At 36.1% G+C, this 18,538-nt stretch overlaps 2 protein-coding genes across 2 annotated transcripts in view; one reads left to right on the forward strand and one right to left on the reverse strand.

Annotated features, from left to right (window-relative positions):
- Positions 1 to 2,070, forward strand: part of LOC108694642 — a 5,256-nt gene extending 3,186 nt beyond the window's left edge. Inside the window, exon 2 of the mRNA XM_018204246.1 lies at positions 899 to 2,070. Coding sequence (XP_018059735.1) covers positions 899 to 1,803 — 905 coding nt within the window. The 3' untranslated portion in view covers positions 1,804 to 2,070. The remainder of the gene's footprint in view (positions 1 to 898) is intronic.
- Positions 2,071 to 5,388: 3,318 nt separating this feature from the next.
- Positions 5,389 to 18,538, reverse strand: part of LOC108694676 (ras-responsive element-binding protein 1) — an 18,703-nt gene continuing 5,553 nt past the window's right edge. The window contains exons 2-4 of the mRNA XM_018204305.1: positions 12,032 to 12,108; positions 6,870 to 11,315; positions 5,389 to 6,694 (exon numbers count right to left, since the gene is read on the reverse strand). Coding sequence (XP_018059794.1) covers positions 6,098 to 6,694; positions 6,870 to 11,315; positions 12,032 to 12,108 — 5,120 coding nt within the window. The 3' untranslated portion in view covers positions 5,389 to 6,097. The remainder of the gene's footprint in view (positions 6,695 to 6,869; positions 11,316 to 12,031; positions 12,109 to 18,538) is intronic.

An 18,538-nucleotide genomic window follows, 5' to 3' on the forward strand; every position in this document is an offset into this window, starting at 1 on the left:
AGTGATAACTTTGTCGATCAGTTGTATATCCGTCTTCAATGATTTTTAGAATAATCGGACATCGATGTGTAATCGAATGATATCATTATATTGCCCTATATCGCAATTGTTGAACGATCTACCTACATTTAATATCACACTTGAGATATCATTCTTTGTCAAGGTTGCAATAAATATCGATTGAATTATCTTGATCTTTTTCCTCATCAATTTAATGTCAAATAACATAAATATTACTCAAAGTTTACACACTAGCACATAATGTTCAATAAGCATTTCTTGAATCGACAGCAGGAAATAAAATTCATATGTAAAGAATTTAACATCTCTCTTTCTAATCGCGCTAAGAGAATCATATATCACTTTATGACCGACTCGTATTTCTTTTTTATCAGCATTTCTTTTGTATCAGATTTAATTATAGCTTAGTTGATTCGTCGATCCTCGTTATGACGACATCGATAGTAATATCGATATCATATTTAAATCTATCAATTCTTATACATTTTTTAGCATTTTATTAATATTTATTATTTATTTTTAGATATCTAATAATTTTAAAATTTAGCTTTCTATCTTTGTTTTTTCTCTAGTCTCAACGTTTACAAGATGTATACTTAAAAAGTTTAATTTTTATGAAACATTAGTGTTCTAGTGAAATTTATGTGGCATTATTTTTACTAAATCTAATTAACATTTTTCCATTATTATCAAACAATTTGATAAGCTTTGTATTAAAATTCTGCTTTACAGTTATAACTCTTTTTCCGCTTATATATAAGATACTTTATTTATTAATGATCACAATTTTTTTCATTATTATAAAATCACAAATCTTTATCGCGCGTGGTATCCTAGTTTTATAATATAATCTAATGTAATAATGTTAATTCCGCAGACTCGGACAATCAATATGCAGCCTCCTATTTAAAAACCGGCCCCACGCGCGGTATTGTTTACCAAGTGAAGCTCATAACATGGATCGCATGGAAGCTGATGTGCCAGAAGGATGCGAGGATCAGCAATTGGTGGTTGGCTACGGAAGTACAGAACGCGCTTGGATTTCATGATCTTGTTTTGAAATATGCCATTAATGATATAAAGGCGGACGGAAGCATCTCCGATAAAAAATATATGTATCGTTTCATGCAAATCAAGCACAAGAGATCCTTGACAAAAAACTCCAATATCACTAGTTACCATTTATTATCTCAGCATAAATTGCATCGTCAAGGCAGTTTGATCTATCTATTCAAAGCCTACGTAAATTTGCTTGATAGCTTCGAGAAGATCACGCCCGATCAAATCCTGGACCTAACAATTTTTACAAACATGAACATTGAAGCATTTAATTTCTTAGTACCAGTAGAAAATGATAGACTCTATGGTTTCGAGGGAAAGGGCAAGAGATATCGTATTGACATAAAAGCATTAAAAAAGGTGCCCAGAATAATGGTATGTCTATACAACATTAAAGAGGACGAGAATATTATATCTGGCTTTCTGAGAAAATTAGTGTTCATGGTGTATCAACCTTCCGAGCACGAGTTGGAGGAACTGATCGTTGCAGATATGGGCAAGACTTTTAACACGCCGCAAATCTTCTACGATAACTTTTACAGGAATGTGATCAACTGGTTTCTTATTTATGATGCTGGCAAAGCACCATATCTCACCAAAGACCACATAAAGGAATATCTGAAAAAGACTGAGGCTGTAATAAAGGAAGTGAGGAATACCGAAATATTTGTCGATTGTCCAGTTTTGAACTTGTCAAATGAATTACAATTGTTATCTTTGTAAAGAGATACAATTCTCACTTCGTAAATTTTCATTTCTTTCGGACAAAATAAAGTACAGTGCCTTACTTTTTCGATTTATTAAAAGAAAGCGCTCAAAAAAAATTTTTTATGACTTTTACGTATTGTATTGTTTTGCATGTGATATAATGCATGTAATATAATATTTTACATTTTATACTAGAAAGATTATGTTATTTAATAAAATGATGTACAGGATTTAGGTATAACATTTACCTATAATGTCAAAATTTAAGTTTTTTTCAAAATGCATGGGCTACAGATATACAGTATTGGCATAAAATAATAAAGCCTGATTTTTCATTAATGTAAGATTAACGACAATCTCGATTCTTAGAATTAGAACATAAAAATTAAATTGAACCGAGATTAAAATTCTATTATCAATATCTAATAATATAAAAATTCTATCATTGATATCTAATTCTTTGAATTACAAGAAGATAAAGAGTGAATTGAACCGAGATTAAAATTAATCTTGCATTGATGGAACTGAATCGACATCAGAAAATATTTATGAAATATTTATTTAATTAGCTATTGATTTTTGTCGAGTAGATATTGTATGAATCATCAAATAAAAAATTTATTTTTAATTTTGATATACCAATTTAAACTATAAAAATTATAAAATATATCAATAATATAATATAAATTATTTCATTATTTTTTTAAGATTTTAGATTTTACCTCATTTTTAGTTTTTTTTTAAATCTTTCAATTTATTTAAATGATTTTTAATAATTAAATTGCAAATTATAAGTCGCAAAACATTTACTTCGAGAATTTATTTGTTAAATCTGAAAAATATTTCTTTGTAAATTACTCCAAAGAGTTCGTAAGAATTGTTTAACCATGAAAAAGAAATAAAAGATGATCATACATCCATTGCATATCGTTTATTATTATTCCTGATTTATAAATTAGAGAATATAACTTATTCATGTACACGTGCGCTACAATGATTATTTGATATCTTGTTTTTCACGACAGTCGGGAGAGGAGAAAATGTCACTCGAAAAGTTTCTAACGGACTCATTCGCTTCGATAAATATAACTTTCCTTCGTTCGCCTATAGCATATACGTATGCGCAGAAAAGCCTTAATTAATGTATTTACGCGTAGTGTGTCTATCGCAGGATATTTGTAAACTCGGCCCGTTTACAAAGAAAACCTAAGCCTTTCCTTTACAAAATGCCGCGGAATGCGACGCTTCGTAAAGATACTGAACCTTTTTTTTTTTATGGACGGAGGCTGAATCTGTAAACGTCCTTCGACAGAGACATCGCAAGGAGATGTGCCGGGACGAGATCAAGAACGATGATTATTCCCAATCTCGGTTTCGGACTTGGCTAAAACATAGCCGTGTACAAACGTCTCCATTATAAAATAATAAATATCGTATATCTATGTGTATTTGTGTGTGTGTGTGTGTGTGTGTGTGTGTGTGTGTGTGTGTGTTTGTAGTTATGTATGTGTGGAGACAGAGGAAGGAGGAGATTGAAGAGAGAATGTGATGTAAGTAGAGACGATACGAGATTGCGTAAAAGCACAAACGAACAACAAAATGGGGTGTGTGTATGTGGATAGAGTGAAGGAATAGGAAATACACAAATCGTTTCCCTTTGGCCTAGTTAAATCTACCGTCTAACTCTCATCTCACGCTCTAATCTAATCTAATCTATATTATCTACCTACGTCAAGTTAATCATTTGGTATAATTGCATCCGCGAAAGATAACCGAGAGCTATCTATATACACTAAGATTCCATAAGGCGACGAGGCATTATTCATCTAATTGATTGATAGTGATTATAACTTCACCATATATTGCTCCTCGCGTTTCCATATATCATTTTGTGAAGATTGCATTTCGTCTCGCTCGCTGTCCTATCGAAAAGAACAAAATCGATACGTATACGTAACTATTTGCGAGCCTTGAACGAGCGAGTTTCCTTACCATTTACGTGCAGGATCGATCTCGAGATTTTCCGCGTGAAGTCGCAGTCGGGAACGGTCCCGCGGAACATCCGAGTTCAGAACACGAATTTCGCCAAATACGTCGCGGCGATTTACATGCTAGTCACATTCACACTCTAAATTACGTTTTTTTTCTCACTCTCATAGAAGTACGTAACTAATAATAAATAAGATCCTAGTGCGTATGGCTAACTTAGAATAATTCATTGCGTAAAATGAATTTATCTTTGGATTTAAATGCAGCGTCCATCTTATTGGCGTCGCGAAAAATGTTCGCAAGTTCAGCCTCCTTTTAAAGAGGGAACCTTGTCTTCTTTTCTCTTTTTTTCTATCTTCATATTTCTTCACACTCCGCTACAACGGCGTTATAATTGAGACAATTGAGGAATCGCAATCGCGCGTCACCTAATACTGCGCGTGAAATGTAGATACAAACAATATTTCGCATTATCTTCCGATTCCTAATACACTTTTCATGACATAATAATAATGCATTTAAGATAACTACGTTAACGCGTTTGCGAAATTATGGTGCATTCGCAAACAATATTGATCACATCAAATCTTATATATATTCAAATTGTTGCAATTTCCATAAGTGTATATATATATATATATATATATACATAATATGTTATCGCGTGCATTTATAACTTTTCGGATACTCTTAAAATAAAATAAAACATTCTTGTGCAATGTTTTTAAATTTTGGCAACATAGTTTGATCCTTTTTAACTATATATCACAACTCTGACAATTTGTTTGAAATGCCTGAGGAGAAATAATATACACTTGAAAAGTCATGAAAAATTAATTAACAAAATACATAAATTGGACTGTAGTAAAAGCAAAAAAAGAAAGAAATTTTTTTGATAAAGAATAAATTTTCCAAGCAATATCGATCCATTATAGTTATTTTTATTATTTTACCGTTAAAAAAGATCAAATTATTGTAGATATATTGTCAAAATGTAAAAAAATTACAAGAATATGTTTTATTTTATATTTAAGGTTCGAGAATTTTTAAACGATAGTGTATATATACACATACACACACGCACCAATATAAAGGCATACGGGATCATGAAGAACGCTTCTCGTAACGAAGCGTTACGAAGGAATTTATCAGAAGCGTAAATAGTACGGATGCATTGATAAAAGAGGAAGATATACTATGTAACATTTATTTTTAAATCGTAATTTGTCGTTTTTATCGACAAATTAAACTGAATGGAATGTGCAGCGCAGGTACTTTTCAATGATAAAGAAAATGTACGTCATGATAGCAAATAATATACTTCACCATAGTTCATAGCGAATATTTACGCAAAAAATAGGTGAACTGCAAAACGAATCGAAAGAAATTTTTTGAATTACTTTTTAAATTTCTTCAAAATCGAGATATGATTTTGAGAACAATTACTTCTTTTTTTATTTTCTTATATATCGAAGTGATTCTTATATACCGATCTGTTTTTACTGTACAAAATTAAGATTGTATTAAAAAATAAGATTTAATCGAAAATATTAGTTTAAAATAATAAAAAACATAATTTGCGTAGAATAAACTTCCTATTGATTCCTTCGTATCACCTACTTTTTGCAATGTAAGCAAATTTGTTGACAATTCTGTTCTCATTACAAATGGTAAAATTTTACATCGTACGTAGCGTATAATGCTCACAAATAATTTCATCAGATAAACTTTATAAGACACTACAGTGTTTTATACGAACACGTGCGATAAATTGATAAAAGAGTATAAGGCACGATCGTGAACCTTAAGGGTGCTATTTCATTTGTGGATTTTTGTCATATAACAAATGTGTGCAATGATCCTCGGATCTCTATAACCAATCAACAAGCTTGAAAAATTTGTCGTACAACAAAAACATACAAATGAAATAGTGACCTAAACGGAGAATCGAAAAATCCGAATAATTTCAAGATATCTTCTGTGCTCATGAACCATAAAAGAAAGTGGTGTGCGATCAGACGTTAATGATAATTTTAATCTTCTAATAATCTTTAGAATAACTCTCGTTAGCGGTAAACGGTTTGTTACATTACAATTCTGCTTTTTTTTCTACTCATAATCTTCTGAGATTCAAAATAGTTGTTTAATATCTCGGTAATTAATATCTTGAGTACAGTTCTATACTTTACATTCACTCCGAATCTAATCTGTCTTTATTCCAATCTGTATTTTTATCCAATTTAATCTATATCTATTCACGCGATTTATATGTCTGATCGTACCCCTCTTCTTTTTGTCTCTTACACGATTGATCATTCGATTACTCATTATGGTTCACCCCCAATAACTTCGCCGCGTCGTCCGCCGAGCTTAGAAGAACCTTGTCGAGCAAACCTTTCTCGCGTATACCCAGCAAATTAGAGATCAGGTCGTTGTCTCCGCTCTCACTGGGTATCTCCGCGGGAGGCGGCGGAGAAGACAGCGGAGCGGATGCGGCACCTTGGGGACCGTCGTTCGCCATTCTACCGGTGAGAGTGGCCATGTTATCATAGTGATTGTATCGCATCAGGGCACAGGGTGCCGCATCCGCCGTTGCTACCGCCGCGACGGTTGGCAAAGAGATTCTATCCTGTGTGCGGGGCCTGCTGGTGTTAGTGGAGATTGGCGAGTGCTGTTGACTCCTAGGTGTTATCGTTGGTGGTTGCGCAGGCGAATTGTCCTCGTCGCCGCTGTTAGCTATATACATGGCGGAATCCACTGACTCATGTTTCTTACGGTGGCGTAGCATGCTGTGTTTGAGCGTGAATTTCCTGGTGCATATGTCGCATTCGAAGGGCCTCTCACCCGTGTGGGTCCTCATGTGACGCCGGAGATCTTCCGCGGACCAAAATCGTCTCAAGCAGAAAGCGCACATAACCTGGATGGAGGAGATACAAGAATGTTACTTCAATTGTATTATTATCGACGCAAACTTGAAAACACTTATAAAATGTATATTTGACATTATTTTTATTTATTTTTTCATGCGAATCATGTTCGCATCAGTATAATTCTTCTAGAAATCTTTTTAGAATTCCGTTATACCTTATTACCTTTCTGTTGCTGTAATCAGGAAAACGGCCTTTCTTTTCTTCTCCATCACTGAGATGTTGGTGCGATGCTAACATCTGATCTTCGTTTGCATCTATATTCATGGACGCCATGTCGAGAGCCCCTTTGGCCTTCAACATATCGTATGAACGACTATGATTGGCTTTGATGTGGTCCAGGCAGTCCTGTCGTTCCGAGAAACCGCTGTCGCACAGATAACATTTGAAGGGTACATCACCGGGACTCGGTGATAATCTTGGTGATTTGCGCGATCTGGTGGCGTCATTTATCGAGGGTGACGCGGTGGAAGTCGGTTTCGCGACTGCGACGGCAGACGATGTGTTCTCCATGTTGTCGGACATGCTCGATGAACGGCTCTCGTAATCGCTCTGGTCATTTTGCGCGGGGCATTGAGGCGGACTGTTTTGTTGATCACTAGATTCCGATCTAGACGCATTCTTGCGGTGCTTACTCGACCGATGCTTCTTCAGATTGCCCAACGTGGCGAACGTCGAGCTTGGACACTGATGACATTTGAACGGCCTCTCGGGCACATTTCTCATGGAGAATGTGTTGCTGCCGTTGCTGCTACTGCTGCTGCTAGCGACTACTTGGACGTCCGGCGAGGATGAATTCCTGACACGGCGCATTTTGTTCGCTTTCGCCTTGTGCTTTCTCAACAAATGGCGGTCGCAGTTGGACTTGGTAGTGAAATGATGCGAACAGTGAATGCACTGATACGGCTTCTGGCCAGTGTGGGTGAGAATGTGTCGTCTCAGCGACGAAGTCCATGGAAATTGACGGTCACAATACGGACATGAAACGCGGTTTGGTGCCATTGAGTATGCGGACTTCTTCTTCTTTTTCTTCTTCTTATTTGGCGAGGAATCATTTCCGGAGTTCAAGGAATTCATAGAATCGGACTTCTCGCTGCCGGAGTTATTACCACTGGTCGACGCAACGGGGCCCTCCTCGTCACTCAAATATTGCGGTTGAAATTGTTGATATTGCTGAGACGCATTGTCTAAAAGTTTTGAGACACTAGCGAGATCGGGCGCTCCGTCTTCAAGTTTGCCTTGTTCCTTTTCAGTGGATTGTATCATTTCTTCAGCGCGTATTGATTTGCTTTCAGCTGCGGATTCTTCCAGATCGGCGTCGATGTTATTCCGTGTGATCTGTTCACCGTGGGTTTCTTCCGAGGTTTCCTCCGCGGACTCGGCCGCTTCTGTTTTTACGAGAATATCTTTAACACCATCGCTGTTTTCCAACTGATCTCTCAACAAACTCATACTAGACTCGCGTTGAACTTGCGATTCCTGAACGTCCCGATCAACCGGCTCCTCGTCTATCACCATTTCGTTGTCTGACTCATTGTCATCTATTTTATTGGCCTTCAGTTGTTGCGCTAAAATCGCGTATTTTACTTGATCCGAGATAGGGTGTGTGCCGTAGTCCGATGTGATCCCCGGCGTGTCGACGTTCGGAAGAATGCTCGAATATGGTTGAACTATTTGCGAGGACGATGGACTAGTAGTCTGTATCATACTTGGATGACTTGCGGGCGGTCGACCTCTAGTCGAATGTCCACCGCGAGGTCTTTGGCTCCAATATTGTGGATGCTGTTGCTTGATATGTCGTTCCATATTACTCCTAAGCGTGAATCTCGCCGTGCAATGCTCACAAGTAAAAGGTCTCTCGGTACGATATCTACGTTGCTTTTGCTTGGGGATTAATACTCCGTTCTTGAGTACCATCTTTACAGGATCATTCGATGGGATAACATCTGTTTTTTCACGGCTCGGCGCGGTCTGATTAGTAATCTGCGTATTCATCAAGTTTGCATAAGCATTTTGCTCACTCGAGGATTGCGGAGTGTCCCTTGTTTGCGGATACGCTGCGTAACTGGTGCTGGGTAGTGACGGATCCACTGAAAGTGTACCGCCACCAGTGAGCTGCAAACCTCTAACCAATTCCTTCTGTAGTCTGCCCTTCGTTAATTCCTGGCCGAACATGTGAGGACTGAGGAAGTATGGCGGTATCATGCCGGCACTGGTTAACGTACCGAAATTGCGATAAATAGTATTCGCATAAAGAGTCTCCAGTGACGTCGTCGGTGAGCTCTCACGTGCTCTGTTCAGCAAAGCTTGAGTCAACAGCAATGCTGGATTCGTGGCGTACAATTCCTGTTGATTGCTCTTAAACCGCTTCTCCTCCTGTGAACCGCAATCCTCATTTTCTCTCTTTCGCTTTCTGCTCAGATCCAACACATCCATGGACAGATCCAACGGACCGTCCTCCCCCGAGCTCAACCCAGAGCTTGTTGAGGGCTTCGTCAGGTTCATCGGACTAGCTTGAATTCTTTGGTGTGTATCCGTTTTGGTATCACTGACTAGAGACACGCTGCCGTCCGACGATCCCGACTCGACATCGTCATCGATCTTCGAATAATTAGATTTCACGAGCAAATCGTGAGATACGTTTGCTTCGTCGGCGTTTCTTTTGACAAGATTAAGAGCCTGCATCTTCACTCTGGTGAACGCGTCCGACTTATCATAGCGATTCATCAATATCTCGGGGCAAATATTCGATGGTCCAGGATTACAATCCATTGCTATAGACGGATAGTGTATTTGTTGTTGAGGAGTCTCTTCGCGTTCATTCGGATAAATAAGTGTCTTCCGCACATCTTCTCTGATGACTCTGGGCGAGCTTCTTTCGATGTTATCGTTTGTCGAATCTTCATTCGGATGATAGATTAATGCATTCTTAACGTCTTCTTTGCTAATCATCCCGTGACGATTCTTCACGTGCCTCTCGCAATTTGCTTTGGTGGTGAATGCATAATTGCAGAGAGAGCATTCAAACGGCCTGTCACCGTTATGCGATCTCAGATGCTTCATCAGAGCTCCTTTGTCAGTACTGCTATAAGGACACATATTGCACGGATATGACATACCCGGTTCCACGTTCATATGCGCACGATTGTGTCCCTTCAATGCTCGCAAATTGGGAAATACAGATGTGCATAGTCTACATGGGAACTCGCCCTTCAGTTTCATCTTCCGGAATTCCGCGGTGAAGGCATCCTGCGCTTCTTCTTCATTGTATTCGGACGAACAGGTGCCTGAGGAACCTGAAGAGCCAATATTTGGATTGAATTTGATGTTATTTTCGGGCGTGCTCGCATCCGATCGAGGAAAGGTCTGCAGTCCATTCAGACTAACAGATAAGATGCTCGGGATATCCGCTAAATCCTTAGTCTCTTTCAATTCCCTGATTTCGCTTGGTTCTCGTGGTTCCTTCGTCTCGTGCGCCAAAGACTTATTCTGTAGATCCAACACAGCGAAAAATATCTCGCGCTTTGTCTTAGGATCATCGGGCTGCGGGCTCGGATCGTTCAGCTCTGTCTCGAGATTGTTGTTAGTACTAATATCATTATTATTGTTGTTATCGTTGCTGTTTCTTTTGTTCTTGTAGGGACCCTTGCATTCTTTTTCATGGGCTAATTGGGCCTGTCTGCAGGGAAACGCGTGCAAGCACTTCATGCACTGGAACCTATTGGCCTCGCCAGAGGCCGGTCGATGCAGTTCACGCTCGCACATCGCCCGAGCGATCGTTGGAAATTTGATGGACGAAAAATCAATGAACGTCAGATCCCTGAAACCGTCCACAGTGTTACGCAGGCTACGGCTGTTGTTGCCTTCCGAGTTCTTCTTGTAGTGTCTCATTGAACGATGAAGGTTTAACGCACGATGATTCTTGAACGACTGGTTGCAGGTCTCGCATGTAGCTGGAGAACCCGGGTGCACGCGCTCCATATGAGACTCCAAAATCGCACTGCTTGCGAAATCCTGACTGCAGAGCAAACAACCAAAAGTTTTTTGCTCATCCTCTGGCCTACACCTGATCGACATCTTGGTGTTGTTCAAGAGGATCTTATGCCTCCTCTGATCCTCCATGTCACTGATGTCTTCGTCTGCGCATTTCCGCTTGTTTCCGCGGTTGTTGCTGGGCGACGGTTGTTGTCGATCGTCGATCAAGTCCGGTGAATTGTGCCTAGTTATCTCATTGTTGTTGTACTCGTCTTGACTTGTCCCCGCCGGTCTTTCCGAACTGCTGCTACCTTCAGAGTCCGTGCAACTGTTCGGCGACACCATCCGATGTGTACATCTCACGTGTCGGTTCATGTTGCCATTCGTCGTGAACGACATATCGCAATGTTTGCACTTGAACGGTCGTTCGCCTGAGTGCACCAGCACATGCCGGTCCAGCGAACTCGCCGAACTAAGTACCTTATTACATACGCTACAACTATAGTCCTCTTCGCCGCTGCAGTCTGTGCTGCGAGGGGAATTGTGGCCACGCAGATGATTCGTCAGTTCGTGGGAACTGGAAAATACCGACGGGCACGTCGGGCATGGATGCGCGCCATTCTCCGATAGCTCAACCTACATTTTTCGGAGAAAAATATGCAATCTTTTTTAAGAATTCCTGCAATATATCGTTTACATAAAAACATCATTACTACAAAAATATAGTTGTATTTACGTTAATAATTTGCCTTTTTTTAACTCTGATAATTTAACTAAGATTATTTAACTAAGATTAATCGTTTCAAATTTTTGTTATCATTAATTTAACAAATTTGTTGTCATTAATTTAATAAATTTTACGTGTTCCAAATGATCTACTCAACTTATTATATTAATTTAACATAAAATGATTATGTTAGAAAGAATAACACAGATATTATATAAAAAAAAATTAATACAAAAAAATGTAACATAATTTATAAGCAAACAATAAAAGTATATCTTTTCAGTGAAATTAACACTTATGTTAAATTAATATGTATTTATCATTTACGTTTTAAAATACATTATTTTTATATTATTTGTTCACTTACTCATAAATTGCATTATTTGGCATTATTGAATATTAATTTAACACTAAATATTTAAATAACAAAATCACATTATGTTAAATTAACACTTGAATATGGAGAAAATTCAAATTTTAATAAGGACCGTTTATAATACAAATACAAAATATTTTTTATTATGTCATTTTTTACTAATTGTAAGTTTTAAAATTTTTTTTTCAATTTATTAGCAATACAAATGCCTAATAAACTTTGTATTGAAATATGATTTAAAATATTTACACTTGATGATGGTGATGCAGCATCAATTTGCGTTTCGTTTTCCTGTTCCTGGCTGGATCCATTCTCGGGTCCAGTCACTGTAACACATAAAATATAACTTTTAATTTAAAGATCAAAATATAAAATGTGAAATAATTAAACATAGAATATAAAAAATAAGTTTCTAATAAATGATAATTAACTATCATAAATATAATTAATTATTATATAAATAGCCAATAATTATTATAAATAGCCAATTTACTTTTATTGTTCGACTGAAAACCAAATGCTTAATAGTCGAGGAAACTGAGCTTCATGTTATGATTTCTCATTCATTCCTCAGACAGAGATTTCAGGAAGACCGGAAAAACCCGCAGAACGAGCGTGACTTCTCTGGACCACAAATCTGCTGACGAAACAGGAAAACCGAATCGTTTCAAATATAATAAAAGAAGCGAATTTGTCAATTCAAGCTAAAAAGAGAGTGTGTAAAATTATGGCAAGAATATTATTCTCTCTAAATAAATTTATATTGCGGTTCGCATAATCGATTCTGTATTTCATCATTTACATTTATCTTTCTTTTCTCAAAGTGATGCTTATTTTTCATCGATTTACACAAATAAAGGAAAAAATGCTGCAGTGCAATAGATATACAGGAAATACAGCTATAATTCTGAAGAATCTTTTTATCACAGAGAAATTTATGCAACCATCTAAATCGCGAATGTATACGATGGTATAAATCATCATATCGCAATTTTTCAAAAAGATTACTGAAAAATGTCTGCAATGACGAGAAAGTTACGTTTCGGGTTGTCAAGTTCTGTTGCTGCCTTTATGACACAATTCAAAATTTCGTCCGCGGTATAGTGATTTAAAATGTGTGTCAGAATATATATCACGCTAACTGATGCGCACCGACCTTAAAACCGCGGATAAACAGGAGCCACCGCCGGATCCGCCGGTGCTACGTCTCCGGTTTAACCGTACTGGGTAAGGAACTGTGTCAGCGACAGGACAGGACACAAATCTGACTAAGTATTCCGGAAGCTGATACCCAGACCGAACCGCAGATGGAGCCGAGACAATAATACTTATCAACGTTCTCGTCCGACGTTCTAACCGCATTCGACGGTCTCCTCATTCTCTATTTACACGCGTATGGACAACGCAACGAACACCTCAAGAAACTAGCAATCAGGCTTAGAATGCAAGGTAAGAAACTAAAATTTAAATTATTTAATTCCCTTATCAAGAGGAAAAATATTTACACTCAAAGTTCATTCTTGAAAGAATTTTTGTCTAAAATCATGTTTGTTCACGTGATGGATTATAAGAGCAGTCTATTTCTAATCTCAAGATTAATCTCATTGTATGTTCTGATATCAACCTGATGCTTTTATTTAATTTGGAAGACTTTGGATCTTTTCATACAAATCGGTAACGTTATAATATTTATACCTAATATAATAGAGTGGAATGAAACTATTAACTGTGATAAGATAATTAAATAATAGTAGGGACAAATTGCTTTTAGTATTTAACTTATTGCTCCTACAAAAAAAGTTTCGTTAAATTTTAAATAATCAAAAATTAATTATGCAATAATTAAGATTATATCTAACAAATTCTCTTGTAAAATCATGATTTACAATAATAAAAGTCTATATATAATAATAAAAGTCTATAAAATCTACAATACCTACAAAGTTTAAATGATATTTTTAAATTAATGTATTATTTTTTTTGAAAAATTATAGTATATACCTTGAAAGTTTCGATTAATTTTTAATTAATAATCGAGTTTGATAGAGAAAGATAAATTTTTCTCTGATTCAACGTAGACACTTGTACATAAATTATTTTCTCAATTTAGAATTTTATGAGAACAATACTTCAGTCTCGAGCACAGATGAATTTCGAACACAATGATTCATGCGCGTGTTTCCGTGAACTGTCAGAAAGAATGAACGAAGAAATAATAAGCTATCTTCCAAAACATCGATTTACTGTTCGATAGTGGAGAATAAATGTTTCATACTCAGTCTATATATCCAAAGAATATATCAAAAATAGTAAATTTCTGTAAAGAGAGATAAATATAATTGTTTCTTTTTTTTACGAACAATCGTAAAATAAGATAAGAAAAATCCAGAAATTGCCAAATATAATATCAGGATAAATAAACATCAGAAGAAACGAAAAGATAAATGATGTAAGATTTCGAAAGAATTTACAAAGATAAAAATAAGGTAAATAAGATTTTTGTTTTGTATCAAATCTGTTTAGATTTAAACTAAAATTTATAACTGGAAATTATTCTTTTAGAAAGAATTGTCATATTTCTTTGTTTTTAAACTAATAAATAAGTAAAATTTTCAAAATTATTAAAAGATAACCAACAGTAACTGCATAAAATCGAAAAACCTTTAAAATAATACTATCCACAAAAATATATTTAAAATATAATAAAGATTTTCTTATTATGTTATTAATCATCCACCTTTTATATACAAATATATGTTTATTCTGTAATAAACGATATTCTCTAATAAAAGACAATGCAAAACACACAAATATATATGTATATTTCAATATTAGGATCGTAAACATAATACTGACATCTTTAATACTCGAAAGACGCAATACATTTTGCATTCGCGCATTTTCCATAATTATTTCACAATCTATATTACATATAGAACAAACATAAGTTTATTCGTATATTAGAATTTCAATTGGAACAATAATATAAATTTTTACGGATTGGTGTTCCAGCTCTGTCAATTTAATGTCATTATTACGATTGCTAAACCGTTGTTTAAAAAATATAAACATTTTATAATTATGTATCATAATGTATCAAATGTTATAATAATTTATCTTTTGTGAGACCACTAAATTTATTAACGTATTATACACTGGTTGTTCGTCAATTGAATGACTATAACTGGTCGTCGAGAGATCCCAAATGAACCTGCTCGACAGCTATCCATATAACATACCTGTTGGCAGGTGAACTTTATTCATGCGCGTAAATCATGTGCGCGCGTGCATTCTGGTCAAGTGTAGAGAAACAAGTCCGATCAATTTTATCCTGCGGTTTAACGCGTGCCTGATCGTTAATGATTCTTCACTTCTCGCCGCTAAGCCTAACTGCTTTTAATTGAGCAGCCACTAAAGTGCGCGCACATGTTATTATAATTTTTTATTATATCATGTTCACAAAAAATAAAGTTCCTTAAATAAGAATTAGAATATCGATCCTCAATAGAGAATATAAAATCTATAAGAAAATGAATTTACAGTGCGTGGAAAAAGATATTAAATATACATACATTATTTACAAATATTATCTTAAAATAATTATTATGAAAAAGCATAATGTAATCTCATGTTAACATTTATTGAATTCATTAGATATTATATACAAAAAAAATTATTTTGCTGAATTCAAGATTTAGCTAAATACAGATCTGAAAATAATTTTGTTAACTCATAACAACATAATTTTGTAGAAAACTCAAGCATGATGTGTAATGCTGCAAAAAATTTATAGATTCTAAAAATCAGCTTGAGCGTTCCATATAATTATCTTGATAGTTCAATAAAATTATTTTCGTATATATCTGTATTAAACTTTTAATTACTTTAACATCATTTTTTTTAATACATATTATTTTGTTTTTTTTATTACCGTTTCTTTCTTTTTATATGAAAGATAAAAAGTCATCTTACTGGAATTTTTTCTAATTCTTACTCTAAAAACTCTATAAGAAACTTCCTTATCTCTAAATTAAAATTTATAAGTATAATGTAAAGGTAAATTAAGTATATAAAATTAAGACAATTATTTTTGCAATAATTTAAATGACTTCATAATTTGCAATAATTTAGGTGACTTAATATCGACTAGAAAATTAAAACCTTTTTGATTATAACTTTACGATCATCTATCAGATATATATATCATAAGAACGCATAGTTAAGAGAATGTCGCTCGAATTGATGACGAGAAACGCATCGAAAGAATAGAAATCGGTTTTCTTGGTTCACGGAACGTCGTAACGATTAGTCTCTCGTCACATTGCGATCGTTAGAAATGGAAAGCACGAGGGAGAAAGATTTCCAATTGCAAGACCTGCACACTAAATTTCACCGAGACAATTCTTTCGAGGTAACGTATCCGAGAAATATTTAGAGAACAAATCTAGTAGTATTGTAATTAAACAATACAAACAATAAGATTACAAAATCAAGTAGTTATCCGAATACGTTAAATAAAATTTTAGATCTAGACCTTTCAAGAAATATTCGTTTCTCTCTCTCTTTTTACTTTTATATTTTTCTTAAGTCTCATCAAAACGCATTCAATATCATGCGAAATAATGTTATAACATCTTCGTAACAAATTTACGTAATAAAAAAAATATAGAAATAATGCAAAACTTTGCGAAAATGGAATGAAATGATGAAATTAAATGCGCTTCGAACTGAATAACATGTATATGTAGATAACATCACGAATATCTTACACGTGGATTATTGCGTAAGAGATGAAGCAAGAAGAAACAAATAATCGATCGTTAACTGAAAATTGAAATCCGTCACAAATGTACGAACGCAAAACTTTTCTAACAATTGTATTAAACTGCCATTGTAAAAGTTATTAAATTTGTTTTTTATACACTGTTTTAGTATAAGAACATATAAAATGCATTCTATATTTATAATTGTTTTATGCATGCCATTAATGAAACATTGCGTGCTTCATCTTTCTCAATTCGATATCGAAAATTAAGAAAGTAGGAAACATACAAAATATTATGTAATATAATTACAAATAGACAATATAAGACTAATATAACTATACACACATCGCTTCAAAAAAATTAAAAAATTGATTATTAAAGAAGATCATCAATAATTAGTTGTAGTTATTAATTCTTAATACTTGTGATTTATAAACAAAAATATGGAAAGTTCAGCAGAAGGGATGAACGAATCGTCGAAGGGAGAAGGGCGAATCCCGTAATCGCTGCAGTTTCAAGGGATTCGCGGACGAAGCGAAGGACCAGAACGCCACGCCTATATCTGCATTGCACCCTCGCGGGACCTCGCCGGGGGAACCTTGAGGGAAAAAGGGAGCAGTGTCATGTCTGCTCGGGGGCGTACATGCGCATTTCCGTTCGCTCGCCTGGGAACCGCCACCTACGAATCATAGGATGCTGCGCTGAAGCAGCTACGCTAGCTGGGCAAAGTAAGAGAGTGGGGAGAGAGAGACCAACGACTCGGCGTCGTATCGCGCCGCCATTGGCCACCTCTCATCTTTCCCGGAGCCTTTTTTTATCTCTTTCCTCCCCCTCCGCCGCCACCATCACCGCCCGCCACATTACGTCCCCTCCATCCCACTTGTTCCCCTCCACCAGGCCAGCATTCCTCTTTATCTCGCTCACGCTCGCCTCTTCGCCTATCTCGTCCCTTTATCACATTAACTCGGACATACCCTCCGCTTTTTCTTGTACTCTTATCTCGCTCGGACGTGCTCTCCGTTCCTTCTTTCTCCTCTAGCTCCCTCATTCCTTCCCCTGTCCTTCCGTTCGAGTCTTTCTCCCTCTCTTTTTCTCTCCGTTTCACATTTTTTCTCTCTCACTGCCGACATCCGTTCGTCGATGCCGTCTGACGATCACGCTACGCGTTTTTCTACTTTTCGCCTTCCTTCCTGCCTCATAGCCGCAGATTCATTACTGCGTTTCGTCCTTTTCCCCTTTCCCTCCTCACCTCTTCCCACCCCGTCCTCCTAACCCTGCTGTCTCATATCTGTCCCCCTTTTTACCTCCCTATCATTTTTCTCTCTCTCTTTCTCTCCCTATTCTGACGGCAGCGCCTTCTTCCCTCTTCGTCATCTTCCCCTCCTTCTGTCCAGTTCTCCCTCATCATCCCCGCTTCTTCCACGCTCGGATACACCCACGCACCACGCAGGAGAAACAAAGATGGCGGTCGGCTAGTGTGTTTCGAGAAGTCGTCTCTCTACAACCTTGAATTTACCCATCCATGAAACTCACCGAAGCAACCCTTCGCACGTACCTGCGAGTGACTCCGAGTGAGTCTCCCTGCTCACCCTTTTCTATCCTTTTTTTCGTTTATCCTATTTTTTATCAATATTATATACAAAGATAATACTTGCGATTTAGACACGTGTTTTTCGAAAGAAACAATGCCTCTAAGAAGTAAGTTTTCCTCGAACAGACATTAAATACGGAATCTTAATCTTTTTCATGAAAAATGAATGTCGGTTGAACGAGCGAAATGTATTTTTGGAGACTAGTGATTCTATATTTCGGAATATTTTCCTTTCATTTTAAAATATGTGTCACATTATTTTTTTTATTAAATTCAGTTAATTTTATATAAGTTGACAACAAACTATTAAACGTAAGAAATTGTTCTATTCTGATATTTTTTAACGCAATGACATTAATAGCGCTAATGTTGCATTTATTTTATATATATATATATATA

This window comes from Atta colombica, unplaced genomic scaffold (assembly GCF_001594045.1).
Source record: "Atta colombica isolate Treedump-2 unplaced genomic scaffold, Acol1.0 scaffold121, whole genome shotgun sequence".
Classification (NCBI taxonomy): Eukaryota; Metazoa; Arthropoda; class Insecta; order Hymenoptera; family Formicidae; genus Atta; species Atta colombica.